The sequence below is a fragment of the Alternaria incomplexa genome, assembly GCF_024043165.1.
Source record: "Alternaria incomplexa strain BMP 0042 chromosome Unknown scaffold_6, whole genome shotgun sequence".
NCBI lineage: Eukaryota > Fungi > Ascomycota > Dothideomycetes > Pleosporales > Pleosporaceae > Alternaria > Alternaria incomplexa.
The window spans coordinates 1,437,483-1,464,927 of record NW_026249855.1 but is presented as its reverse complement, the minus strand read 5'-3'; the positions used below and the strand labels follow the sequence as shown (position 1 = coordinate 1,464,927).

General features: G+C 53.8%; 10 protein-coding genes across 10 annotated transcripts; 3 read left to right on the top strand and 7 right to left on the bottom strand.

The window, feature by feature from the left end:
* Nucleotides 1-203: 203 nt before the first annotated feature.
* Nucleotides 204-1,280, top strand: J4E90_005059 (uncharacterized protein; the record flags this gene model as incomplete). The annotated part of the gene is made up of 1 exon (XM_051434617.1): nt 204-1,280. The coding sequence occupies one exon, from the start codon at nt 204-206 to the stop codon at nt 1,278-1,280; it is 1,077 nt and encodes a 358-aa protein (XP_051291873.1).
* A 2,083-nt stretch (nt 1,281-3,363) lies between these two features.
* On the top strand, nt 3,364-9,443 carry J4E90_005058 (uncharacterized protein; the record flags this gene model as incomplete). The annotated part of the gene is made up of 3 exons (XM_051434616.1): nt 3,364-8,970; nt 9,019-9,132; nt 9,180-9,443. The coding sequence occupies 3 exons, from the start codon at nt 3,364-3,366 to the stop codon at nt 9,441-9,443; spliced, it is 5,985 nt and encodes a 1,994-aa protein (XP_051291872.1).
* A 2,202-nt stretch (nt 9,444-11,645) lies between these two features.
* Nucleotides 11,646-12,594, bottom strand: J4E90_005057 (uncharacterized protein; the record flags this gene model as incomplete). The annotated part of the gene is made up of 5 exons (XM_051434615.1): nt 11,646-11,971; nt 12,085-12,107; nt 12,184-12,320; nt 12,376-12,502; nt 12,551-12,594. 5 exons carry the CDS (start codon nt 12,592-12,594, stop codon nt 11,646-11,648), a joined length of 657 nt encoding a protein of 218 aa, XP_051291871.1.
* Nucleotides 12,595-12,968: 374 nt separating this feature from the next.
* Nucleotides 12,969-13,947, bottom strand: J4E90_005056 (uncharacterized protein; the record flags this gene model as incomplete). The annotated part of the gene is made up of 4 exons (XM_051434614.1): nt 12,969-13,310; nt 13,533-13,667; nt 13,718-13,844; nt 13,904-13,947. 4 exons carry the CDS (start codon nt 13,945-13,947, stop codon nt 12,969-12,971), a joined length of 648 nt encoding a protein of 215 aa, XP_051291870.1.
* A 435-nt stretch (nt 13,948-14,382) lies between these two features.
* On the bottom strand, nt 14,383-15,861 carry BNA52 (Kynureninase 2; the record flags this gene model as incomplete). Its single annotated transcript, XM_051434613.1, has 1 exon — nt 14,383-15,861. The coding sequence occupies one exon, from the start codon at nt 15,859-15,861 to the stop codon at nt 14,383-14,385; it is 1,479 nt and encodes a 492-aa protein (XP_051291869.1).
* Nucleotides 15,862-16,230: 369 nt separating this feature from the next.
* J4E90_005054 (uncharacterized protein) lies at nt 16,231-17,548 on the top strand (the record flags this gene model as incomplete). Its single annotated transcript, XM_051434612.1, has 2 exons — nt 16,231-16,539; nt 16,598-17,548. The coding sequence occupies 2 exons, from the start codon at nt 16,231-16,233 to the stop codon at nt 17,546-17,548; spliced, it is 1,260 nt and encodes a 419-aa protein (XP_051291868.1).
* Nucleotides 17,549-17,611: 63 nt separating this feature from the next.
* Nucleotides 17,612-20,990, bottom strand: J4E90_005053 (uncharacterized protein; the record flags this gene model as incomplete). Its single annotated transcript, XM_051434611.1, has 5 exons — nt 17,612-18,152; nt 18,199-18,717; nt 18,820-18,949; nt 19,003-19,656; nt 20,306-20,990. The coding sequence occupies 5 exons, from the start codon at nt 20,988-20,990 to the stop codon at nt 17,612-17,614; spliced, it is 2,529 nt and encodes an 842-aa protein (XP_051291867.1).
* A 529-nt stretch (nt 20,991-21,519) lies between these two features.
* J4E90_005052 (uncharacterized protein) lies at nt 21,520-23,204 on the bottom strand (the record flags this gene model as incomplete). Its single annotated transcript, XM_051434610.1, has 2 exons — nt 21,520-22,990; nt 23,197-23,204. The coding sequence occupies 2 exons, from the start codon at nt 23,202-23,204 to the stop codon at nt 21,520-21,522; spliced, it is 1,479 nt and encodes a 492-aa protein (XP_051291866.1).
* Nucleotides 23,205-23,609: 405 nt separating this feature from the next.
* Nucleotides 23,610-25,351, bottom strand: J4E90_005051 (uncharacterized protein; the record flags this gene model as incomplete). Its single annotated transcript, XM_051434609.1, has 2 exons — nt 23,610-24,685; nt 24,922-25,351. The coding sequence occupies 2 exons, from the start codon at nt 25,349-25,351 to the stop codon at nt 23,610-23,612; spliced, it is 1,506 nt and encodes a 501-aa protein (XP_051291865.1).
* An 889-nt stretch (nt 25,352-26,240) lies between these two features.
* Nucleotides 26,241-27,236, bottom strand: J4E90_005050 (uncharacterized protein; the record flags this gene model as incomplete). The annotated part of the gene is made up of 1 exon (XM_051434608.1): nt 26,241-27,236. The coding sequence occupies one exon, from the start codon at nt 27,234-27,236 to the stop codon at nt 26,241-26,243; it is 996 nt and encodes a 331-aa protein (XP_051291864.1).
* Nucleotides 27,237-27,445: the final 209 nt, after the last annotated feature.

Here is a 27,445-nt window from a genome sequence, read left to right as displayed (position 1 = left end):
CATTATCGTAGACTCATGGCGGGAAGAGTAAATATATTTCAACTTCTCTCGCTGCTTTCAACTTCCTACATACACCGTTCCCCCTCAGATCTACTCCTACATGCAAAACACTGCACTCTTTGCTATCAATATCTATCTACACTACGCAGACGATCAAATACTTATAGCCCGATACTATTCATTCTCCACACTAAACCGCCACGATGATTTTGGGACTCGACCACTTCACCTTCAACGAAATCTGCTTCTCAGTCATGATAGCATCCTACTTCCTTGTGAACTTGATCAACCTCAGCAATGCGACGCCTATGGGATCGGGCTCGGCGATCGAAGGAACGATGGCTATGAGTTCAGCGTTCGAAGCGATATCCTCCATGGCACCAGCTGGTGTACTTCCTGGTGTATTTCCTGGTGTTCCTTCTGGTGGTGCGTCTTATGTGGTGACTCCGCTGGCTGAATCGGATCAGGCTGCGGGTGGATCACCGACTGCTACCAAAGCCGCACCCCAACCTCACGAAACGCTTGACTACTTCCCCGTTACCACTAAGGATACGGGCTGCAGTTATGGCAATGCCATGGTCGTCAACAAGTGTCCTGTTCCCGTCATCATCAACACCATCGGTGGATTCCGCTTGAACGGAAGCCGTACGAAGGAGCAAGGGTATGGCACACCAGAAGAACAAGTAGTATACCCCATCGCTCCCGGCGAGACTTACACCGAAGGATTCCGTAGCACTTGGGTCTCCCCCAACGATGCCAATTCTCAAGGCTATAACCCAGATACCGATAAAGTATTTGGCCAAGGAATCTCGATCAAGATATCCTGGGCCGACAAGCCCGGTAACAACAATGTCACACAGTTCGAATACGCTCTGACCTACAACCCCAGAGCTCCGGAACCGTACCCTCTTCTTTGGTATGATGTCTCGCTCTTGGACTGCGGTCAACCGGCTGAGCACAACGGCACCGATTTCACTGCCACGGATGCGGACTACAAGGCCAAGACGGAGCAGTGTCCCGGGTACCAGGGCGGGCTGACTTTGAAGTTCGAGCCTGAGGCGGGTATCAAGAATACGTGTCCGGAGATTGATTGCGAAGGGGAGTGTCGCGATATCTACAACTTCGACAGGACGAGGGAGCATGAGCCGACGAAACAGTGTTGGGGTGAGTTCAAGGGGAACATGATCTTGAGCCTGTGTGCTGGAAGTGGTGAGGGCACTGCCAATACTCGCAGAGGTCTTGGAAAAGACGAGGATGTTCAAAGCGCTGGAAGTGCTTAGATCAATGTGGTTTGCGGTCGTTTCATTGATGGTTGTTTGAATGAGCGGTGTTGTCTTGTCGGTGTGTTTGAGGCTTGCTGGAAATTTAGTAGTAGATGTATTTGTCATTCGCTTGGCTTTCTCACACGCTTACGTTCCGGTGACGCAAAAGTGAATTTTGTTAGATCGTATGGTAGCTGGCCCTTTGATTTGGGAGAAGTCGTCTATGGCGAGTGTTGTTGTTCAAGTTCGCGTACTGGTGCAGGAAATGGCGAGACACTTTCACGTGGTCTGTGCTGCAAGGTTAAATCCGATGCTGGTGCGCAGGCAGATGGTATTTGTAAAATCTAGATGGTCCTTTGGTCGGATGCTATTTAGTATGCGAAACAGCTCAATTTTCAGTAATAATCATAGTTCTTCATAGAGAGGTGTGGTGCCAGATCTCAAACGGATAGGCTACGCGCGGCTCAAACGTTCATGTTCGCGTCATTGGGGTGGCGATGATCACGATCGGATCGGCGATTGCGTACCGTGGTTGTTCCATTGGTAGAGCTACGCGGACCCTGGATAACGGTTCACACAAAGATCATCCTCACCGAAGACGGCTGTGGCGTCTCGATATTGGGATTGTCTGTAGATCTGCGTTGGGTAGTAATGGGCAATGTAAGGTACCCGTTCGAAGACGTCCGGACGATGATTGGTAGTGGTACTCATTCCGAGCGTCGGAACGGAAGCGCGGTAAGTCGCGGATGGTGATAGATTACGAGTACAGGGCTGCGAGCAGGCATTATCTGATCTCACGATACCTCTGCCGAGGGCGACGCGGGCATGATGGTGGGTACCTGTCAGCCGTGGTGTTCGCACGTGAGGCAGGTACCCGCCAGCTGACGGGTAGAGATTGTTAAAGTTTGGAGCGCAGCGTGTCTCGCATGGCAGCTGCTCGGCACATTGCTACCACGTTGTCTTGGGATTCCGCCCCGCTGCATTTGACAGGAGCTAGAAGAATGGAAGCGCCAAAGCCGCTGAGGCTTCCTAGTGTACTCTGGTATACTGCAAGATCCAGCCGCATGGTCCGCCCTCGAGCACAATGACACCACAAGTGGCTCCATGGGCTACTTGTAGGCAGGCGCAGATTCGGGCCGAGACGTGACAGGACGGCCAAATTTGCGGGATAGCGTATTCAACACGTCAATCGAGAGAGGGACAGCAGCGTCGCTAGTGAGGCTCTTGAGTAGTGTAGAGAACGGCGGTGCGTCGAGCGTCTTTGGGGCTTCCGGAAGGAAAGCTGCTGGCGCTAGCCGGACTGGGACGTCATGGGAAACTGTCTTGGAAATGTGCAGGGGTACCCATCCAATGGGGAAACGTGGCATCCCGTTGGCCATCGCTAAAATGGTAGTTGACGCCATGTAGAGCGCCGCAAGAGCGGTCGGCGGGGATGGGTGGTGAATGTAGGATCACGATGTGTAGACAACGAAGATGGAGAATGCGGTGTCGACGGGCGGTGGGCAAGGGCAGTGGAGGTTGGGCGTCGCTGGAGGTTTCCAGATCGGCGTAGGCGCGGCTGGAGTACAGAGAAACCCTGATGACGTCGCTGGCCGTGATCTAGCGGCTCGCAGCCAACAGTCAATTTCGTCCAAGCGGGCGGCTGTAATGAGACAGGAGCAAGACGGTCCCTCGCGCCAATACACATCATTTACGCGATCCACGATCCATCCAAACTGCTTTTGTCCAGCGCGTGCAGTGCGCGGCCTCGACGTTTCTGTAAGTGTATGCGGGCGTGTGTTGAAGCCCACGGGCGCGAGGCTATCCTGCTCCTGATCCTGGCATGAGCCCACCACCTGATTCTTACTCACCAAGCACTCCCAGCTTGTCTCTGCGCTCCGGTGGGATTCGGCCTCTGCTGGCAGTCTGACAGTGCGAAAACCACTGGTGGCCATTAAGTCGTGTTGTTGACCTGTCCATGTGCTGAGGCCGCTTCACCGTCCATTCTTGCCAGGAGCACACTCCGCGACGTCATAGCTCACCATCCCATCTATGCCCGCCGCTGCCTCGACCCCATCACGACACCACCTGCGCGTTCTGTGGGAGACTGGGGAATGCAATAATGACAAAGGCCCCGTCACCCTCTCCTAATTCAAAGAGAGAGACTGCGCCGCCACCCACGACGCGCCCGCCACTGCAGAGACTGGCCGCCAGCGACGCGAAGACATATCAGTCGCAAACTTCGCAGCCCTCGCCTGGAACCCGGAACCCGAGCAACCCCCGCGACGATGCCGCCACCGACAGCGAACTGAGCGAGGCAGAGAGCCAGCCGGGCGACGAGGACGAAGGCGCTGGTGCCGACGAGCTGGCCGCGGAAGAAGCGCCACTGAGCGAGGCCTCGCCCGACGAGATGGAGGTGGAGCGACTGCGCGGCCTGCAGCTGAAGATGCTGCAGCAACAGCAGCGAGCGCGCATGCGGAGCTCGTCGAACAATTCCGCTGTCGCGCTGGGCTCTCGCCGCATATCGCCCATCAAGGAGGAACCCATGCCAGGCATCTCGCCCACCCTCGAGGGCGCCTTTATAAGTCCAACCCCGAGCCCGAACCCGCCGCTTCCTACAGGCCTTACCACGTCGACCGAATCGACCGAGTCGGCGAGGACCATTCGCGGCAGCATGCCACCCACGCCCGCCGCCACCCATGCCGTTCGAACGCCATCCTACCCCTTCCCTTCAGTCCCAAACACGCCACGATGGGCCTCGGCATTCCACATGCCCTTCACCAGCCTGTCGCCCACGGTAGTAGCGGGGCAGTCGCGAGAGTACGCGACCCCGCAAGAGCGCATCGCCTCCGAGAGCAGCACCCCCGCCGCATCAAGCACGCCCTTCGCCCCCGGAGGAAGAAACTACCAGAGCCCGGATGCAGAAGACCCGCGATTCCCGAGTCCCAATCTTTACGACATCGTACTGCGCCTGGGTGCCGAGCCCGGCCTTGCTGCTTGGTGGACGGCAGTAACGTCCATCATGCGCGACCACTATGGAGCGGAAAGAGCCACCCTGGCAGTACCAGCGGATGCGTCTGATATCGAGAACGTGCCATGGGGCCAGAAGACTAGTTTTACTGCCATGGGGAACGAGGGAAGCCCGCATGCAGCCACCTACCAGGAAGCAGCGAGCCATTTCCAATCGGAAGAGAACCCAAGCTCACGCGACTATGAACATGCCGACATGCCCCCTTCCACCATGATTCCGGAACGCAGACCGAAGCTATTCTCGCATCACTCCTTCGCCGGCCACGAACGCCAGAAATCCAGCGCTGCTCCAGATACGTCCACATCGGCGTCGCTCAACCGGCCAAGAGGTCCAATGAGGTCTGCCAGCCACGCACCCCATATGCCTGCCAGGCCAGAGCATCCGCTAAGGCAGGTCTCACAGGCTTCCTTTGATGGCGCCTCTCCTGCATTCGCTGGCTCGACACCAACAGGTGGACCTACCTTTAGCGATCCAGAATTCTCTAGTGTGGGAGAGCCTTCGCCTCCTAGTGCTGTATACCATGTGCTGCGTGCTCTCGACCACGAGCCAGATGCTCTCATCGACAATACAGGTGTCAATCGTGTCTTGGAGAGAGGCCGCTTGGTCACTTTGACCAGAGATTACTCAACTTCACATACGACATCTAAAGAGGACCTGGATAAGGACAAACCGGAGCAGACCAAACCGTCTGCGATACAGGGCAGTGCTGCTGCACAAGAAGCCCATAAAGCGGCCGCTGCTCGTGGCCGTGCCAATCTGGCTACAAATGATCCCCGCCTGCCGCAACGCTATGAAGAGTACGAACAGTACCCAAGCTCACCATGGGCACAGTCGCCCGCCCCGTCACCGGCTATCCAGAATGATGCTGATGCCAATCCGTTCTTCGCTACAGGCAATGTCGACGAGGAAACATTCAACCCGTCGCGTTCACCTCAAGACTACACACAATTTGGCATGGTTGAGGCCATTGGCGTTGACAAGGCCAGTACCGTCACACATATACCTCTGGTGCATCCCATTCTATCTCAGATCATGGCGTCTCCAGCAACCTCCACGCCAAATCAAACGCCGTCCATGACGCGGAGACAGTCCGAACAATCCATGTCAACGTCGCTGAACAAGGAGGGCTTTGTGAGGAAAGCGCCCATTGCGATTCTTTCCATACTGTCCCCCATCGTGCCATATCCGCGGAACCTTACCAACTCATTGAAGCACCTTGGCCCTCACCTTGCTACGTCATTCTCCAATGCTTGGCACTTCACCAATGCTCAAGCTCAAGTCGCGTCGGTCCGACAACGGCGCATGACAGCTGGCACTTCTGGCGGCATTAGCCTCCCCTCGGATTCCGATAGCCTCGACGATCTGCTCCACCTTGATCTGGAAGACATCACCAATTCAGCAGCGGGCAGTGTTACTAGTCCTTCCGACTACTCGGGTCGATCCAAGCACAGTCCCGGAGACTCCATCGCCGGAACACCGGGCTGGGACACTTCTTCCGTCGGATTCTCGAGCAGACACTCCATGGGCGGTACCCCTGGCCATCTTACAGGTAGCGAAGCGGTTGAAAGCTACTTCGATGCTAGAAAACAATATGGTAAAACACTGAATGCTCCAACTTCGACGCCTCTTGAACAAGCTGCGCGCAAGACAGACAAGCGTCCTGCAAAGAGAGTGACTGTAAACCCAGTAGCTGAACAGGCCAATGACGATGCTTCCAAGGCACGTAACGATAAGCCAGACGAGTCGTTGAGCACGCGTCGCGCCCAGATGCAGAGCAACTCCAATCGAGGCCACTCGTTCTTGCACTCATACGGCGCAGACTTCAGCTCGTCGTTCCAGTCTTTGCCCTCGGCAACAACACCCGGAGGAAAGCCTCACGCTTCGCATGGTCACGTGAGGAGACCGTCCATCACCGAAACGTCTGAAATGCCACCTCCTTCAGAAAGTCTACTCCGCACAATCACCGACTCGTTACCGGTGCAGATCTTCACCGCCGCTCCCAATACCGGAGCAATCACCTGGGTCAACTCCAAGTTCCTCATCTATAGAGGCCAGGATCAACGCCAGGTGTTGCGAGACCCATGGGATTCAATTCACCCAGAGGATCGCGATTCGTATCTGGAGGAGTGGAGCAGATCGCTACGCACTGGCCAGCAATTGCAGAAGAAGGTGAGACTGCAACGATTTGATCAACAATACCGATGGTTTTATGTACGCGTCGCCCCACTCAAGAACAAGCGTCAACAGATTGTTCACTGGATCGGCACCAACATGGACTTTCACGAACAGCATATTGCCGAACTCAATTCTTCCCGACAACAGGAGACGGCCGCGTCGGAAGCCAAATACCGCGCGCTGGCGAACTCGAGCCCACAGATTGTGTTTGTCGTGTCAGATCGCAGGGGTTTGACGTTCTGCAATTCGCAGTGGATTTCTTTCTCTGGCCAAAGTGAGATTCATGCCCTGGGCAACGGCTTCTTGGAGCATGTGCACCCTGATGACGTTGTCAAGTGCAAGCTTCCCGAGTTAGATGAACACGGAGTAGCCAATGTGCCCACTTCGATGCCAGCAGATCACGGTAGAACCGATTCAAATTCATCGGACGCTTCATCGGAGACTGAGCGAACAATCACCAGCCCAGGTGGATCAGTACCAGACCGCATGGACATGCCTCAGGCCAAGTTGTCCAAACTAGCAAGCACTGGTATTCTCAGGGTTGCAAAGGATGCAGATGGACGGGCATCTTATTCCACCGAAGTGCGACTTCGCAACAAAGACGGTGACTACAGGTGGCATTTAGTCAGGATCTTGTTAGAGAATTCACTCTCTGAAGACGGCGATGAAGAGACCTGGTATGGCACAGCTACCGACATCAATGACCACAAGCTGCTCGAGCAGACGTTGAAGGAAACCATGGATGCAAAGTCCAAGTTCCTCAGTAACATGTCTCATGAGATCCGTACTCCTCTGAACGGTATCTCCGGCATGGTCAACTTCCTGCTTGACAGCACGCTCAACTCTGAGCAGTTGGAGCATGTCAACATCATAAAAGCTAGTACCGACAGTCTGCTGAACCTCATTAACGACATTCTCGATCTGTCAAAGGTCGAAGCCGGTATGATCAAGCTGTCCATGGAATGGCTCCATCTGCCGTCGCTTCTTGAAGAGGTCAATGACTTGAATATGGGCTTAGCCATACAGAAAGGCCTTGAACTCAACTACCTTGTGGACGAAGGTGTGCCAGCAGAGGTCAAGGGTGACAAGTTCCGCATTCGCCAAGTCCTTCTTAATGTGGTTGGCAATGCAATCAAGTTCACCGAGCGAGGAGAGATCTTTATCCGATGCAGATTGCAACCACCCGATCGATCTCGGCCCCTGCGAGACAACGAGACCATGGTTCGGTTCGAAGTGGTGGACACCGGTCAAGGCTTCACAGATGCTGAGGCCAAGTACCTGTTCAAGCGATTCAGTCAAATCGACGCCAGCAGTACCCGGCAACACGGCGGAACAGGACTCGGCTTGGCTATCTCTATGCAGTTCGTGGAGCTACATGGAGGTAGAATGGATGCACGAAGTGCGCCAGGCAAGGGTTCGACTTTCTTCTTCACGATCAAGTTTGGGCTTCCCACTGCCGACGACTTCCCCAGGCCGCAGGTGTCGACACCAGGCACGCCAGCTTTTGAGACACCGCTCGCAGTGCCAGCAGTGCCTCCACTACCCCAGCCCTCGGCTCTTCAGAAATTTGTTCAGTCACAAAATCCTAGCCAAGCACCGATCAAGCGCGTATCAAGCGTCTCCTCGGACAAGAGCGAACCTGTCAGGTCGCCTGCATCTAGTCTGTCAGCCTCTGAGCGTTCGCGCGACTCTCCGTCCCTCTCCTCTGGTAGCTCGGATCACTCTTTGACAAGTGCCGCTCTTACTGGACAGTCGAGCTTGCGTTCGGAAAGATCTTCTGCGTCTTCGTACCTGCAAGAGGCCAGCCCAGCTTCAGACCCGGATATAAAACTAGCTCTGCCACCCAAACGAACCGATAGCGAGGAAGCCCCCAAGCCCGACTCTTCCACCTCCATCGATTCGGACAAGACCCTCCGTGCGTCCTCACCCCATCGTAGTCTGTCACCGCTTGGCAGTGCTCTACAACCTCCCATGTATTCTATTCTGGTGGTGTGCCCATTGGAGCATAGTAGGGAAGCTACGATCCGACACATCAGGAACACGCTTCCTCAAGGGATACCTCATCAAGTGACGGGTCAAGCTAGCGTCATCGAGGCGCAGAAGATGATGGGCGGCGATAATCCCGTGCTATTCACCCATGTTGTTCTCGTGCTGCACGACACTGCCGAGGTGCACGCCATCGTGGACCAGATCTTCAGCTCCATGGCGTACGGGAACACATCCGTTGTCGTAGTCTCGGATCCGTCCCAGAAGAAGGAGCTGATCAAAGAAGCACCGGTCTATGACTACGAGCAGCTTCACATGGATCGACGCCTCCAGTTCATCTACCGTCCTCTCAAACCTTCGAAGTTTGCCATCATCTTCGACCCACAGAAAGAGCGTGAGTCTAGCACGGATCGCAATCAAGACAGCGCACAGCAGGTCGTTGTCAGCCAAAAGCTTGTCTTTGAAGAACTCAAGCGCCGCGTGGGTGGCAAGAACCACAAGGTCTTGCTGGTCGAAGACAACAAGATCAACCAAACGGTTAGTGGCCTCTACATGTAACTTCTTGCGCATACTGATAGTCTTCAGGTCATCTTGAAATTCCTTGCCAGGATCGACATTGAAACAGAGACGGTACAGGATGGTGTTCAAGCTACCGATACCGTCTTTGCAAAGCCACCCGGCTATTACTCGATCATCCTCGTAAGTAGCAACGTCTGTTTCTTTCGTACAGCACTAACGTCGTCCAGTGTGATCTACACATGCCCAACAAAGACGGGTACCAAGCTTGCAAAGAAATACGGCGGTGGGAGAAGAAGCATAGCTACCGCCGCCACCCTATCATCGCGCTCTCTGCGAACGTCCTCGGTGATGTTTACGCAAAGTGCGTGGAAGCAGGCTTCAACTCTTACGTCACGAAGCCGGTGGAGTTCAAAGAACTCTCTCTTGCCATGACCAAGTTCCTGGATCCGGCCGACCCTTCGAAACAGCCTGCTCTCATGAAGAAGAAGTGAGAGTGGGTGACTTTACCTTTACGCACACGTACACATTGTATCGAGGCACGGTACTCGATTTTGCTCCTACCTGCATCAGCGAACGGCGCAGTTGGGGAGCCACTGGACGTGCTACTAGGCACACCGAACATGACAGTGGTCCACGTTACTACCATCGCACTAGAGGCGCTGGTTGTTACTTGGGATGCTTCTCGCATCTCATATCCTTAGTTTGGTTATGCAGTTGGATTGTTAATGGATGTAATGTTTTCAAGGCGAATGCATGAGCATTTGACGGCGTATTGTTACTTTGGAGCGAACGCAGCTGGTGGAGGATGATTCCCCGTAGTATGGTTCATTAGGCGGCATTATGGCAGCAAACTCTGCCTTGGGATAGAAAGAGGGGGGATATTATACATGGACTTGATACCTTGACACGCAGCGGGGATGACTATGCTGACGCAGCGCTACTGATGAGCGCAAACTTGTACAATAGCAACGATGTAACGGAGACGAGAATATACTCAAACCACCAATACCGATGCTCAGCTTCCTCATGTGCGTCTAGTGGTGCGATGAAGATGTCTCACGCGACCGTTGTGGACGCGCTAGACATGCATCTCGCGTCAAGAACGCCTTCTCCACCCCCCAAAACCCGCAATGCAAACATCACCACTTTCTCCACGGTTTTTAGTCATCTCGGCGCTGATTGGCCGGAGCTCAATGCATCTGACATCCGCATCGCGCTAATTGGTGGATACGAACAGGGGTTCGTATTGTCGTCATTGTCTGCCGGAGCTTCCTCATCGCCTAAAGTCCGAAGCGCACCCCTCAGACACCTGTCGCAGGCTGACACTATACCCTTTGACCTCTCTTGATTCTCAGGCTGTTCATAGCATCGCGTTTGAGTTTCTACATCACGGCATGGCTTCTGCGACGGGAATCCCACCAAATGCCGCCGCGGCGCGCGGACAGAGTGAACAAGAGCCTCTTCTAGGCAGAAGAGGAGATGCGAGCCAGATGCATGGGCAGCCTCTCTACCATAACCTGTGGATCGGTATGTGCTGTCAAGCATACGCTGTAAGGAAGAAGTCTAACAGATCCAGGCACCGCTCCCATCGCGCAAGCAGGAATATGGATTGTAAGCACCTCAACACCTCGCATACCACGCCCATACTAACGCGTCAAAAGCTCGCAGCCATCATCTGGGGAGCCATCTTCTCCAACAAACTCATCTTCTTCTCCGCCCACCCAGTAAGCCCCTCACCCCTCAAACCTCGCCCACCACCAACTAACCGCCCAACCACGCAGCTCCTCAACTCCGTAAGCCACAACACCACCCTAATCACCCCCTCTCGCCAACCGTATCATTGATACCCCCCTAGGCCGGCTTCCTCCTAGCCATCCAAGCAGCCCTCGTCCTCCAACCAACCCACACCCCCGAACAAAAGCGCGCCGGCACCCTCGCCCACTTCCTCTTCCACGCGCTCGGCGCCTCGGCTCTCACCGCCGGCCTCATCATCATCGAAATGAACAAAGCCGGCCCCGGCCACGAACACTTTGAATCCGCGCACGCACGTCTCGGCCTTACCTTTTATATCCTCGTGTACATCCAGGCGATTGTGGGGTTCACGCAGTATTATGTGCCGCAGCTTTATGGTAGTGTGGAGAACGCGAAGAGTATTTATAAGTATCATAGGGTGGCTGGGTATGTTATTGCGGTGTTGGGCCTAGCGACGATTTGCGCGGCGACGTGGACGACGTATAATTTGAATTTGGCGCATGTGCAGCATTGGGCTGTTATTGTGGCGAGTGTGTTGGTGCTGGTGGGGGTTGTGCCGAGGATTAGGTTGAGTAAGTTTGGGATTAAGACGGGGGAGGGGGAGGTGAGGTTGCAGTAGATAGGGAGGGTATGAGGGATGGATGTGGTCCAGCGGGATGATGAAATGAGTTACTTGCATACGAAGAGTACGAGTTGGGTATACTAGGTATAGTTGTTGTTAGGAGTCATGGAGATGGCGTTGCATAGCAAATCCTGTTCATACCGAATTGGATTTCCCCTTATGTCCACTAAGTCTAATTTCCTTGAAGTCCATGGAAATTGATTTAGTTTCAGACTCTTGAACTCTTTTCGCCTCGTGGTTCAGATCATGTTCCTCCACCACCTCTGACCCTTCATAGCGCATTCGCTCTTTCCCCCTCAGGCGGCCATAGTCAAGTCCATCACTTCCAACCGGCCTCCGTCTTCATCTTGAGCAAGCCAAAGGCCAGTCCATTGAACTCGGTAAGCAAAGCTTCAACCTCAGGTTTCTTCACAAGCTCGGCCATGTGTTCCGCGATGGTCTTCAACACAATGTCCCTCAGACCTTTGTCATGTTCTGGGGTGGTGGAGAAAACGTGATGAGCCGCAGCTGCGAAGGAGGGATCGTTCCAGAAGCTGTGGCAAGCCCGCTTGAACTTTTCGATCACCAGCTCTTTCAACCCCAATACATCGTACTTGTCGGCGATTTCATAGAGTTTAGCGTGGACCATCAACTGTGCAGGCAGGGCTGTAGACACAAAACAGCTGTAGACACAGGTAAAGCCTACGCATGTGAAAAGGCAATGTGCGCCACAGGTGTGGTGTTTGCATGGCTCCCGCTCACTGCAGGCGAATCCATACGTCCCACAGGAATGGGGAAGTGACTGCGGCGTTTCAGATACTGCTGGTCTTATCCTCCTTCCCATTCTATCTCGCAGCGGTGGAGAGGGTGCGGGGGACGCCGGAACCTTCGTGGAATCGCCCAGCTCATTGTCGGGAAGGGCGGGATCGTATTCGCCCTCGTAGATGTACTGCATCATCAACTTGACAATAGCGGGTTCATCTTCTGGGAGGTCGACACTGCCTTGCTCGGTCTCCTGTACTAAAGTTAGTAGGGCCTCAAGAGCAACAAGCATGAATCGTCAGACATACCTTGCCTCCGAACTTGACAGCGCGAGAAAAGAACTCCGCGCGGGAACACACCACATTTTTGTGGACCTTGTACGAGTCGGGTCCGCAGGTCACAGTGAGATCAGAGAACTCACCGGAGGCGAGTAGACTATTAGTTGTCAGTTATTACGTTTTTGATCAGTGATGGTGTGCGTACTTCTTGAATGTAAGATGCAGCTGCTTGCGCGCAGCTTCCGCCATCTTTGTCGAGTGACGATGTAGGGAATATGTATCGACTTGTGGTGAGAGTCAGTTCTGCTATTGTGGGCGGCGCGGCACCTGGATTCCCCGAGAAGCGCGAGCCGCGTAGTGAAAGTGAAACAAATGTCAACAATTTTGTAAATGATATGCATGTACGCATAACCCAACTAGCTCAGTCAGTAGAAGCGGTAGATGTGGAGGGTCTGACGAACGGCATAACAAGATTGTTGGGTAGGGATTGACATGTTTATGATTTGGCTACTGAGGATCGTGTTGCATAGTAAGACGTGTTGGTACATATATTATCCTTCAAATTGTCTCATATATCTCTGTCTCGACTCTGTTCTTTTACCCTTTCTCACCACCCCAGGCGATCACTGCCATCCCGATTCTATCTTGGCCTTGAGAAGCTCATAGGACAGACTGCTGAACTCTTTCAACAGAGATTCGATCTCTGGTTTCTTCACTAATTCCTTCATGTGACTCGCGATCGTACTGGAGACAACTTTGCGCAGGCCTTTGTCTTCATCGGGCGTAGTCGAGAAGACATAGCGGGCGGCGATAGGGAACTTCGCGCAGTCCCAGCCCTGCCTGCACGCCCTGCTGAATTTCTCGACGACCAAATCTTTCAGTCCTGGCACATCGTATTTGTCGGCAATCTCGTACATCTTGGCATGGACGAGCAGCTGATCGGAAGTGCCGGTGATGGTAGGTAGCTGGGATAATGTAGGAGGGAATGGGTTGCATTCTCTGCACTGGAACCCGGAACATTTGAAGTTGCAAGCTCCCGTGTTCGTGAAAAGACTGGCTGCGCATGTATGGTGGGGACAGATGGTGGGATTAAGGCAGTAACCGTTCAACAACCAGCACGTATGGGGGAGTTCGTAAGTGTAGCAGACCCCCTGCGCGTTCTTTATTGGGCGAGGACGTGTCGGAACGTTCGGCGGCTTTTCTATCGAGGTGTCGTGCTCAGGCAGCTGTGGCTCATACTCGCTCTCGTACATATACTGGATCAAGAGCTTGATGATCTCAGGCTCATCGTCGGGAAGATTGATAACATTGTCCTGGGTTTCCTGGGAAGGCAGTCAGATTTTACTTCACTTTCTTCGTGTCGAACACGAACCTGTCCACCAAACTTGAGTGCGCGAGCAAAGAAGCTAACGCGCTCGCACACGACGATCTTGTGTACTTTGTACGTGTCGCTGCCGCAGGTGATGTTGAGATCCGAGTATGCGCCAGACTGGAGGTAGCTGACAGTGCGTCATTGCGTCAGTGAATTCTCGACATGGTGAATGACATGAAACCATACCCTTTGAGTGAAGCCAAAGCCTTATTCTGGGGGAACAGCGCCATCTTGGTCGTTGAGCGTGGTTGCGATACTGAGCGAGGTGAGTAAACTGGATCACAGTAATTTGGTTCTTCACTGGGAAGTCGCACCCGGCGCGACTTTCCTCCGGATACAGTCACGCATGGAGCGAAGGTGAAAAGTGAATCGTGGAAGGTACGCGTGTAGAATACAGCCTAGCGCAGGGTGCTTGTCGCGCGCACGTGGAGGACGAGTCTAACACCAATCCCAACAGACCCCAAAGGGGATTTACGTGCCTAGCTCTTCAGTCAGTCAGTTGCTGACACTGATGTTCGCATATATCCATGCGGTCATCAAGCTGAACATCAAATGGAAATCACTGTCGAAATTTCCCGAAGCAACATTGAAGTAATGACGTGAACCTTCTTAGATGCATTACCGTCTGACGCTGCAAAAAGAACATCTAACTAACTATTACTAATTTACAACCTCGCCTCAACCGCCGTCCCTTGCGACTGCTGCTGCTGAGTCTGCCCTTGACCCTTCTCCCGTATCGCCTCCTCGAAGATCTGCATAAACCGCCAAACATCACTGAAAGTGTTGTACATCGGTACAGGCGCAACACGAATGATTCCGGGTTTTCTCTTGTCGCAAACAACACCGTTCTCCACCAGCGCAGCACTCGCATCATCAAAGACATCCTCTGGTAGCAGTACACTCAGTTGAGCGCCGCGGAAGCGGGGATCTGTGGGTGTGATGATCTCGAAGGGGAATTTGCCGTCCTTGATGTTGCGCGCCGCGATCTGAGAAAGTAGATGCTCAGCGTACGCGGTGAGGAGCAGAGATCGTGATCGTAGGTCGGCCATGGATGTCTTCTCGAAGACGCTGAGCGAGCCCGCTAAGCATGTGAGGTCGACGATCGATGGGTTTGAGCATTGGAAGCCCTGCGCGCCGGGTGTAGGAACGAACTTGTTGTCCATGAGGAAGCGCGATGACTTGTCGTGGCCGTACCAGCCCTTCAATCCCTTGTAGTGGTCGTTGTTGCCGTGCTTCTCGTGGATGAAAGCACCGGCAATGGAACCGGCACCGGCGTTCATGTACTTGTACGTGCACCAGCACGCGAAGTCAACACCCCAGTCGTGTAGCTTCAGCTCGGCGTTGCCTGCGGCATGTGCTAGATCCCATCCGATGGTGATGTTGTGCTTGCGTGCGTGCGCGGTGATGGTGGGGATGTCGAGTAATTGGCCGCTGTAGTACTGGATACCGGGCAGCATGATGAGCGCCAGCTCATCGACGTTCTCGTCAATGAGCTTGAGGATGTTCTTTGTGGTCATTATGTATCCATCGTCCGGCTCGACCAACAGCATAGACTTCTTGGGGTCGAGACCGTGCCATTCTATTTGCGACTCGATCGCATACCAGTCGCTGGGGAAAGGTCGCCACTCGCACATAATCTTGTGCTTCTTCTCCGTTGGCTTGTAGAATGCAGCCATCATCAGGTGCAGGTTGATGGTTAATGTGTTCATGGCAACGATTTCTGAAGGTGATGCGCCAACGATGTCAGCCATCTTCTTTGAGCACCCAGCAGCCATGTCTTGGTAGGGTGTGAGCGGCGAATCCTCGAGGGCGGTGAAATGGCCGCCAACCGCGATGGATCCCCATGTCTTGAGGTATGCGTTCAAGTGCTCGCCAACAGCTTTTGGTTGCAGACCCAAGGAGTTGCCGCAGAAGTAGATGGCCTCGTCGTCTGGTGTTGATGCAGGGCTGGCGGTTTGTGCGTCATCGTTCAGGGTTTTCCGCTTTAGTTGCGCTTTGCTGGGAACAACAAACTCGGGTCGGAACGTCTTGGGAATGTCTGCACTTTGGTCGAGCGAATGCGCAAAGTCTGGTGATTCGGCGTTCGTTGGCCACTGTGGCTTTTGCCCTTGGCGAAGCTGTTGGATTGCGGCAGGTGCGTCCATAGTGATGATATGCTGTCGGGTAGGGTATGTCTTGGGGAACCAACGAGATGCAATGTGATGTACGAATGTCAGAATGATACTGAGATGACGGCGTCAGACTATATATGCATCACGATCTGGCCATTACGTCTCTAAGCAAGAGGCTTGAGGCTTGCGTCAAACTAAGCTTGCACCTTCTTCATTGGGGTGTCGGACTCTCATCCGACATTGCTTCCGTCATTCCGAGCTCGGAAGACTATCGGAACGCAACCGTAGGTGAGTGTGGACCTCTCTCTACAGCGCAATAAAGCAGGAGTTCGCCGCTACAAGGAAGGACGTACCCTTCCGATATTACTGTACAACCCTACCGTCGCTACCTTTTCCGCCGCAATGAGCCCTCACAGGATTCCCGTCCTCCCATCACCTGATGCACTCCCTAATTACGGCATCTCAAAGAACGGGTTCTTGCCTGCCGAGCCACCACTAAGACGCTTACCGCACACCTACTATCAACCATGGGAAAAGATCGTTGAGCAACTTCCAACACTCATAGAGACACAGCAAATACGGCAATGGGTCGATGCATTGCCCGTTCTCGATACGTCGCATCTCTCCAGTGAGGCAGAATGGCAGGGAGCACACTCGATGCTTGCTGTCATAGCCCAAGGCTACATATGGGCAGGTCCCGAGCCATCAGAGGTATGTCAGCATGAAATCGCAGTACCGTAAAGTCTCCAGTCGCTAACAAGGAAGCTAGCGACTACCCCCAGCGATCACTGTGCCGTTCCTTCAGACTGCCGACTATCTTGAGGTGCATCCAGTGGCCACATATGCAGCTCTGAACTTATGGAATTGGACACCACTCAACGAAGAAGCCGACCTGACGCAACCGGAGAACATGGTCGCACTACACACAGCGACGGGAACCGATGATGAGTCGTGGTTCTTCATTATTTCGAATGCCATGGAAGCAAGAGCAGGCCCGTTGATCGAGGCCATGCTTGGTGCTATTCAAGCTGTCGAGACTGATGATGTCACAACAATCGTACACGCCCTGCAATACTTCCGACAGGGAATGCAGCGCATTGGCCAGCTCTTGGAACGCATGGACGAGCGGTGTGACCCGCAGATGTTCTACCATACCATCCGACCTTTCCTGGCTGGGAGCATGAACATGGCGAGTGCAGGTCTACCAAACGGCGTTTTCTACGACGAAGGTAACGGAAAAGGCACATGGCGCGCTTATCGTGGTGGTTCCAACGGCCAGTCTTCGCTCTTGCAGTTCTTCGATGCGGTCCTCTCTGTCGACCATTCGAGAAGCGGCGGCTTTCACGCAGAGATGCGTGGGTACATGCCCGGGCCCCACGCCCGCTTTCTTGACGATGTCCAGGCAATCGCAAATATTCGGAGCTACGTCGATAGCCATGCAAACAACACTGAGCTTCTGACCGCATTCAACGAAGCCGTCGCGGCGCTCAGCGGCTTCCGCGACAAACACATCGCCTTGGTGACCAGATACATCATCATACCGAGCCGAATGGGAAAACCCACTACCGGTCCCAAGAGACGAGATATAGCTTCCGCCTCGACGGAGTTGGCGGCCGAAAAGCCGAAGACGCAAGAGTTGGTCGGTACTGGAGGCACCAAGCTGATACCGTTTCTGAGAACATCGAGAGACGAGACTAGTGAAACAAAAGTCGTGCATTGAAGTGTCTTGGGAGAGACCTTGAAGAAGAAACCCACTCGTGACGCCATCGCATCCATCTCGAACTTACGGGAAGTAGTCACCGCCCATCTGCTGGTCGTGGATGGGGAAAAGCGGTATGTCAGCCACGGATACGCCATCAAGGTTGTGCGTGCCCGGCTGCAGGAAATCCTGAAGACCCTGATCGTTCTCACTCGGCCATGGCATGGCAAAAAAGTCGGCATCGTATATAGTCCAATCGAGTGGCGCTGCGGAAGACACGTGGCGCTGAACGGAGTCTCGGGAGACCAGCGACCCGTGGCCGAGCTGTGCGTCGCATTCGTCCATTTGGACCGAAGTGTTAGTTGACTCTCCAGGCAATAGGCCAAACAATTCCGACGATGCTTGCTTCCTTTTACGTCGCAGATGCAGCTCTCTCTTCTTGGCATGTGCAGTGGTAATCTTGAGCAGCGATTGCGCGACCTGTGAGTATTGCCGGGCATGAGGGTCGACTTGACCGAAGTAGTCCATGCAAGTGATTGCATCTTCGCAGCTGTCCACTAACATGAGTCCTGAGTCGCCAAGGATGCCGACGGCAAGAACGAGTGTAGCCGTGAAGAGCCAGGATCTCATACTTGTTAGCCAAGTCAATTAGTCAAGATGGCTTTACTTACACAATCAGTGGCATCTTACGAGGCAACTGCTTTGTAATCGTAACGACTAGCAGTGTATCCACTAATGTCGACGCGGCATCAAGTGCAGCATCCGCGTACTTGCGCTTCTCTTGGTGATCAGCTTGTGAGCCCCCGCTCTTCAATGGAGCGCCCATGTATTCATATAGCTCGTAGATGAGGAAAGGTCGGGTGAGTAGCATGATGCCGTAGTAATAGGAGCATAGCGTGGAGCAAGCGCCCACCACGGCTTCTCGAGAGTGAGGTCTGGTCGTAAGATGAGATAACTTCTGCAGCCATTTGGACGCCCAGCTCTTCAATTGTCGCGAAACATAGTCTGCAATGCGTAGTGATATACGTTTGCGAGAATACACTTCTACGACGACACGCTCGATAATCATGAAGATCTGGACGCTAGCATCCAGTACATTAGCATCATCGGTTTCGGTGGTGTCTTCAAAGGTGTTGTATTTGACGGTGCAGTCGACATCTGATGTGGACGGAGGTCGACCCAATGCGTTGCTACGTGACAAAGCGGAGATTAGCAGATGCTATCAAAAAGCTGTCAAGACTGCGCAACGTCGTGCAGCTTTTGAGATGGGAATATTTGGGATCGTGTCTTACCTGATCAATTGGTCGGTAACGCGAATGCTCTTCCAAATTCGGTCCCGCACTAGCTTAATGGTTTCGCCAAAGGATGCATTCACTTCAGTCCGGTGTATGCCAATTGCGTATGCTGCGCGAGCGGCCAAAGCTGGGGCGCGTTAGCGAATCGTGAGATCTCAATACATTATCTCTTCTGCATACAGAAGTACAAGTAGGCTCCATTCGGTTGAGACGCTCGCAACATGTAGATCGCTACTAGGGCAAAGCCTTGAACAGTCGAAACATTCATGCTGCTGCACATATGCTTCAAAAGCACATCCCGAGCAGTATTGAACCAGGCTTCTGCCTTTTCCTCAAATCGCTCTTGGGCGCCGATCGCAAGGACCAGATAGAAGACGGCAGCTGCAGCATCGTCTGAACTCGAATTTCTGCTGCTTGCCCATGCTTTCAGTTCGGGAGCAAGATCCTCTCGTTGGAAGAGCTGAACGAGGCCACTACTTGCAGCCATGAACTCGTCGACTAGTGCGTCAATTTGATGCACATCAATGGGAGGACATGAATGTTGATCCGCTGAATCAGGCCGAGCGATCTCAATGATGGGGTCGCGTGTAGCTTGAACAGTAGCTCTTGGGTCCACCTCGGATGTGATGAGATGCCTGACTGTCTGCAGAAAAGACAGCGGGGCGCAGTCGCCAATGAAGATAGACTTTCCCTGGGCGTCACGGAGGATGCGACCCTCAAGAGGCACCACTGTGTCGCCTTGTTGATCATCTCTGCTCAATGTTGGCGAGAGTGATGTTCCATCCTCGGCAGCTTCGCGATCAAGTCTTTGTCGCACAGCATCGTCCTGTTCACCTCGATCGCGGTTATGAGGTGTATGGCCAGTTGAACGGGGGTGATGACGGTGGATATCGTCGGAACGAACACCGTGAAGGGGAGTGTGACCGGCAGAATGCGCTTGTGGGCGTGCATGAGGGCCGCTGAACATGCAAGTAGCCGCGCGATCCTTCCGAGTGCAATAGGCGCATGGTTGCTCACCGTCGCACTTTACCTTTCTTTTCTTGCACAGATCGCAGGCCGCTGCGACGCGCTCAAGTCTGCGCCGTTTCTCCGGACGCGTCGTTGCCAGTGCATCCGGTGTTGACATCTCGTGGAATAATGTCGCGTCAGCTGAGTGCGAATTGTTGGCAATCGGCTACCAGAGCGCGCGGCTGCACCCTGTGGTGAAAGGAAACACTCGACGGAACATCCGACGAAGCTGAAGCATCGGACGGATGCGAGCTTCGGCTGAAGACGGGCTTGCACTGCGCTAAGACTTAGGCCGATGCACAGACGTCATCGCGCGGACTCTTTCCGATCGTCTGTCCGGCATCCTCATCACGCTGATAGGGTATTTGTGTAACACGATCACAGTTGAGATTGAGCATGAGGCATAGCATTTCTCTAAGTTGATGATATTCCGCAGAGACACCTGACCGGCTTCAACGCCACCACTTCCACGAACGCTTCTCAACGCGTTGCAAGCCTCGCTTCTCAAGCGCGCCCTGCTCATGCCCAACGCCAATTGTCCAGACCAACGCGCTCAATATCTCTCCCTCGACGACACCATCTACCTCCCTTAGACCTCTCTCCTCGAACCCCAATCGCTTTAAAACATTTGCGCTTGCCGTGTTTTCCGGTTTACAAAAACCGCAAAACTCCTTGAGTCCTTTCTCGTCTGTAAAGTACTCCATCAAGCCCGCTGCAGCTTCAGTAGCGTACCCGTTTCCGAGGTACCGGGGGAGGAAAGTGAACCCGACATCTGGGATCGTTGGTGCGGACGGTTCGGACGGGAAGCGCGCGAGTTGCATTGACACAATGCCAATTGGCGTTAGGCGTCTCTTCGAGAATGGGACGTCTTCGTCTTCATGCGGTGAATTGATGTTCAAAGCTGAGTTTTGTCTGAGCGAGACCAGGTAGCGGCCATAGCCTGTTAGCTCCATCCTTTCAACATCCTTCGCGATGAAATTCTTCCCAACATCGCGAGGGGGTGTGATCTTTGTCTTCTCCGCGTCGACTGCGGGCTTCTGCTCAGCAGGCCCTGGGCTAAACACTAGCTCGTACGCGAAATCGCACTGAGCATCGTTCTCAGAGTTAAGGTGGGATATGAAGAGACGAGGTGTCGTGAGGTGGAAGTCAAAGTCAAGCATTTTGTAGAAGGCTGGGAAAGCTTGTTTGATTCCCAATCTGTGTGCTATGTGTGTTTTCCTTTTGAACACGCTGGATGATGGCTGCCTAGAGATACGAAAGACGGCTCACATAGATCGGGTTTAGCCTAAACGTTACTGATCCTTCGCGCCTTCACCTGATGACGGAACCATGCAACAATATTTCTTCGCGTGATGATAAGCAGCAACGAAAATGATTGATTGGTCATTCTAACTGGTATACCATGCTACTGAAAAACACCCGTACAGCATATGCAAGATTCTGAAAGTCTAAGGAGCCGTCTGTGTCGCAGTCGCCGCAGTCCGCCAGTAGGCATGAGCTTGCATGGCTGGAGTAGTTGTCGCTGGAATGTCATCGTAACACCTGCCAAACCAGCCCTTCGAGGTGCAAGTAGTTGTCGGTGCAGCTGATGTAGTAGTAGTCGTAGCAGTCGTGATAGGACCGGTAGCCGTCGTCTTGTCTTTGCAGCCGAACCATCCGGGCTTCGAGAAGTCAGTCACGTACGCACGATTATGGGGTTCTAGAACTCACTGTTTGACAGGTACTTGTACTTGTACTGGTCGCAGTACTTGATACGCTTGAGGATGTTGTTGATACCATCGTAGTAGTCTCATCTCGACATCCCCACCACCCAGGCGTCTTACATGTCTCCGTCCGCGTCCTCGATGATGTGGTACTTGTTGGTGTTGCTGAAGTACTCGTCGTGGTTTTCGTCCCGTTCTCGAACTTCCACAGGTAGCAATCGACACAACCAACATCCTCTTCTTGGCATTTTGCTGCCTCGTCGTACTTCATATACACGTTATCGATGGCGTATCTAAGGCTGTGTGTCTGTGTGTTCTGCCTCCAACCCCAGTCTTTGACCACGTCGTACGCACACTTCTTTCCGGTATGACAAAGGGTCTCGAAGGCGTATCCGCCAATAGAGCAGAAACTTGTCGCACCGTTGCAAGTTCCCATGTACACGGGGTCAGCGGTGTGCCCGAAATGGAAGCCACCTGTATTCTTCCTGAGTGGAGCAACGTCACCGGCAGCTGGTAGTCCCAAGCGCTTAGCTGCCAAGGCCTGTGGGTATGCTTCAAACGTCACCGCGGGTATACCGTGCTGCAAGCCGATTAAAGAAGCGAGAACGCCTCCCAGACTGTGTCCTGTCGTCATGATGTGTGCATCGGGATAGATCTTGACTACCTCCTGATACAGCTCGACAGTCGCGGCATAGTACCTGTTCGGCTTCCGTAACTCGTTCTTGACGCATTGCTCGTCGCAGCTGTAGGTGCCAGTCTGGCAGTCGCATACCTTGCGCCAAAGATATGTGCCGCCCTGGCCGCAACAGCAAGAGCCGTACAGGTTGTCGTTCTCTTTGTCGTGCACGGACGTTCCGTCGCCTTCGAACATGGCTACCGTCGTTCCCTTTACCGCCAGAATGATGGTGGAGTTAGTGTCGTCGCTGAACACATGGCCTCGGATGCCACTGTCATCCCAGCCAAAAGGGACCGACGAGTTGTAATGCCCATCGACGTCCATCCATCCTGCGTCGTCAGGGCCGACTTTGTAAGCATCTTCGGACATGTTTGCGAAACTGATAACGGTGTTCTTGTCCGTGACATCCGGACCCGGAATATCCTCGGCGATCCACATGGGCGACATGGGGATCTGTGCATCGTAGCCACGTAACGCGGGCCTTTCTATCTTGACTGGTGCCGACTTGATAGTGAAGGGCCCGATGCGGGAGTCGATACCAGCAACGGCAAACCGCTCTGGAGTCACATCGAATCTTCGTGCTCGTGGCCCAGGTTGTCCAGCGCCGTGATCCAAAAGGTGGCGCAGAGTGAAGCCGTTTGGTCTTGATGATGTCTTAGTTGTGGTTTCCGCTAAGGCGGTCGGCTCACGGGGGTTGCCATAGCTAGTGTAAGTCCAGAAGATGCAGGCAAGCAACGCGACCTGCGCGAAGACGCCAAAGGCGAAGAGAATGGTAGAGGGCCTGCTCCGATGATTAAGAGTCGATGAGTTTGATGGCATGATTTGTGGACATTGCAGAAGAGACAACAGGGCGAGAGAGACGGGACTGTTATGATAAGCGCGGCGATGGCTGAGTCGCCGCTGCGCACGGGCGTAGATGGCTCGTGACGGTCGGGCTATGCCTGATTCGGTTAGCAGCCAACGCTACGTCACGCGTGCTTCATCCACGCGCTCATCTCATCCGACGTGGATTACTTCACGACTCGCGAACAACGTGAAAGTCATCGAGCAAGAACGCGAAACCCTTTGAGCGCCTGATGTATTGATAAGCTATGGTTGCATATCAACAATATAGTTTGAGCGGAACGCGTCCCGCCGCTATTGCACCGGCAGCCGGCCAGGGACGATCAATGCACTGCAGCACATCAGCACGGTGCAACTGCCGGTGTCTGTTTTCCACCTCCATCATGTCGACTTTGACCAACACGCTGGGCTCTGTCAAGAGACCGTGTGAGGCGTGACAGCACGTCGATTCGCGGCGCGGGCGTTGAGCTCCACTAACTCCGGACCGTTGAGTCCTGGTCTTCCTGTTGAAACATCGTCAATGTGTTGAAGCTTCCTTTTCCATATCATCTCAGCAATCATCGATCATGGCTTTTCCCAAGCCGCTTCTTTATCCCTTGAAAGGTCGCCGGCACAGCGTTGGACAAGCTGATTGCCGCACAGATTGCGCCACAGGCTACGGGTATGACATGACTGGTCTTACAGCCATCCAGATACCCTTTCAATACCTGGTCAAGCTCATGACCTGAGAATAGCCCGCGGATCTGCGTCGCGCCAGCATCCATTATCTCCTTCGCGTCCAGTTCGGGCAGGTTGCGGGCGAGGCTTGAAAGCAGTCCGTTCGTGAACGCCGCTTCACTCGATGCGACAGAAAAGACGGTGCCAGTATTCTCCATGAAGAGCGACATCGATGTTACAGCGGCCAAGTCGTCAGCAGAAACGAGGGCTTGGTTCGCAATCATCGGGATCTGAAGAGCGAGGCCTACTCCCGTGGCTGTCAAGAGCTCGAAGCCGACCCAGTCCCTGGTCGGTGTGCTAGCATCCAAGGAGTGTATCTTTACGTTTCCAGCTACTGCCATAATTGCGCCCACTAAGAAAAAGGGCTTGTAATGGCGCCAGAAGGTGAGCGTTCCATTAGATATCATGGTGAAGAGTGAGACGCCCATGACGAGTGGAATAAGTCGGACACCACTCTGCGAAGCCGTGTTGTTGTTGACGGATTGGAACTGGATTGGCAATGTATACATGAGTGGGAAGAAGGCGCCCGCGATGAAGGAAGCATATAGCAGATTGGCGAAGACGAGTTTGTTCTTGAACACGCGAGCTTGTACCATTGCGCAGCTTCCCATATAGCGTTCGTTGATCGCGAAGCAGATGAAAAGGCCTACAAAACCGATAAAGCTGCCAATGATACGAGCACTGGTCGGAGGCATGATGCCGATCCAGTGCGTAGCTAGGATGAAGCAAGAGAAGCAACCGGATAGCAAGATGGCGCCGTTAAGATCCAAGTTCAGAAGCTTCTCGCGGAGAGGTACATCCTTGGGCTTTCCTGAGTCATGGAAGCAGAGGAACATCGTGAGCGCGGCAGCGAAGCCGATCGGTAGACTGATCCTGTGTAGTGTCAGCACACCGACCTTGACCTTATAATGCCTCCCTGGTTTCCATTCATATGAAAAACGTTTGGTGGAGAGTGCATCGTAGGCGGCAAAGCGGCCTCAACACAAAGCGGAATCACGTACCAAAAGCAATATCGCCATCCAGGGCCGTCTGTTAGAACGCCACCTAGTAGCGGTCCTACGACGCTTGCAGACCCAAAAGTCACACCGAACACACCCATATAGGCGGCCCTATATTGTGGCCCAGCTGTCATTGCGACGATGATGAACGCACCCGTCATAACTCCGCCACCGCCCATGCCGGACACGATCCTCCCGAAGATCAAAACCTCGCTCGTTGGTGCTGTTGCGCATATCACATTGCCAATTTCAAACACCGCAATTGCAGACATGAAGGTGGCTTTGAGGCTGAAGTACTGATAGGCTTTGCCCCACGCGGATTGGAATGCGGTGTTGGTGATTGCGTAGGACGAGCCATACCAGGCCAGGCTGCTGATGCTACGGAATTGCGTGGTGATGCTCGGGATTGCGGTAGCGATGATTGTTGAATCCAAAGCAGCGAGAAAGATGGAGAGGGCGAGGCCGACAGTTATCAAAGCCAAGCGGATACCACGCGGGTATTGAACGGGTGGTGTAGCATCCTCTGGTGGGGTGTCAATCTTGGACGCTGCAAGGTTGGTGAGCTCTACTGGTTCGTCGCTCATGATATCGTGCCTTGAGGCGATTTCGTCGAAAAATATGATGTTAGAGATGTACATTCGAGATTGCTGGCCGTGTCGGTCATGTAGGGCGTAGTGTCAGCGCTAGGAATCGGAATAGGTCAAGTGTCGGGATAAAAGCTTCCTCGGCTGGTGCTTACACCGATCCTTTACTAACACAGTAGCTCTAGAGATGTCGAAGAGGGAATCGCTACGACTTTGAACTAGCAGGCGATGCAAATGCGGGCTTGTATTGAAGTGCGACTAGAATAAATGCGCTGGGGGCGACCAAAACTCTATCATGACAGCGTTCGGTGTCACAGACGATGCTCTGTATTACTGTACCTAGGTACCACTACTACCGCGTCTATGCCAGCCCGTCTGTACCTAGGTAGCACAGTGGGTTGCGATCGCATGAATCTCGCTCATGGAATTGTTATACTTCGTGTATGCAGCAAACAGGACACACAATCTGGCTACACTTGCTGCCCGGGCAGAGAGATGTGCACACAGCCATTGATACGAGTCTTTTTGGCTGTACTACTGGCACTTTGTTCTCATCTTTCTGCTCGTGCACGATCTTGATATCTCGCTACTGGTGTCCGTGGGGCGTGGATAACCTTGGGCATTGTCACGATACGTTGCGTCGTCAGTGGGCCCATATCTGGTTACTGATGCAAGCAGTCGACGTCTGGCATGGGTGCCTAACTACTATAGACGAGCAGGAGCTATCGCGACTTGGAATTCCATCAAGTATCTTTAGTGGGGTGGATGGGTGTTGATGGTACGGGGGGCTGGTGAGGGTTGGTGGGGATGTTTGGGCTGTCGCTTCCCTGGCTGGCGGCCCGCGGCGCGTCATCGTTCCCAGCAGGCAGGCGCGTGTCGCGTCGAGCTTTCACACCTTCACACCTTGACGCCGCTTCTGCCCTCGAATCCTCAGCGTGCGCGCCAGATTCACGACGAACATCAAGGCTATAACGCCAAGAATAGCGACAATGCATGCGAGTGGAGCCAGGATGGAAAAGAGGGAGAAGATATACGACGCCATGCCGAATGAGTAGTCGTTTGCGAGAGGCTCTGTCGAAAGCCCAACCTGCATCGCGGAGAGCACGATGGTAGTGTATGCGAATAGCGTGATGAGACTGTTAACGTTGTCACGCATGAAGGCTCCATACGTGGTGCAGCCGCTTAGGTACCCGCGCAACTCGCCCATGGTCAAGCGATATACCCAGTTCAGCCGCCCGAGTCGCAATTCGCCGTAGTTGAAGCGTTGGTTGACGCGTGGGCGGTCCTCCAACAAGCTTACAGACGATGCAGCCGACGCATCGATGGTATGCGTCTGTACCGAGGTGCAGACGACCTCGCCAACGAGCGCCAGCCACCCAGACCAAGTGACCTCCTTAGGGATGAGGCCGTGGTTGATGGCTAGATTGTAGTCAACCTCCCTTTCGATGAGCGCGACATACGACAGCATGAAGCCCAGTGCCGTCTCGTACAGGTGCCGACGTGGGCAGATCTCCGCGACCCAGAAGTTTGGACAGAGAAGGAAGCGAGGCAGCGGTTTGAGGAGAATCGACGACGAAGGCGCTGATGACCAAACAAGATGCAGATCCAACTGTTCCGTCACCACAATTTCCCGTTTCTTGACCACTTGGTAATGAAGAGGTCGCGGCGCGCTTGGAAGGCCCACAAGCCATAGCCATTTGTGGACTTCGTTCAGTCGGCGGACATTCAGCTCGATATCCAAGAACGCGCCGACGTTGTTGCTGACGGGCTCGATTTTGTAATTTCTCCGGTATGTTGCTGGCAGCAACGGAACCTCTGGCCCTGAACTACCATCCGAGCTCTCAATCTTTAGCAGAGCCGTGCGGAACGGCACTGGGCATTTCATCGTTTGCTACACGGTATTAGCATGTTATCGGATGCTCACAGGGCTGCTACTGACCTCGCAGCAGTCAATCATTGTACGAAGAACACGGTTCTCGCCGGAGGCGAATGCGACAGCAAGAGAGGGCCGGAGTTCGTCGCCCAGCGTACTGGCGAGCCTCTACCCCGGTCCCGCACCATCACGAACAGCGCCAGACGATCGATACTCGGCAA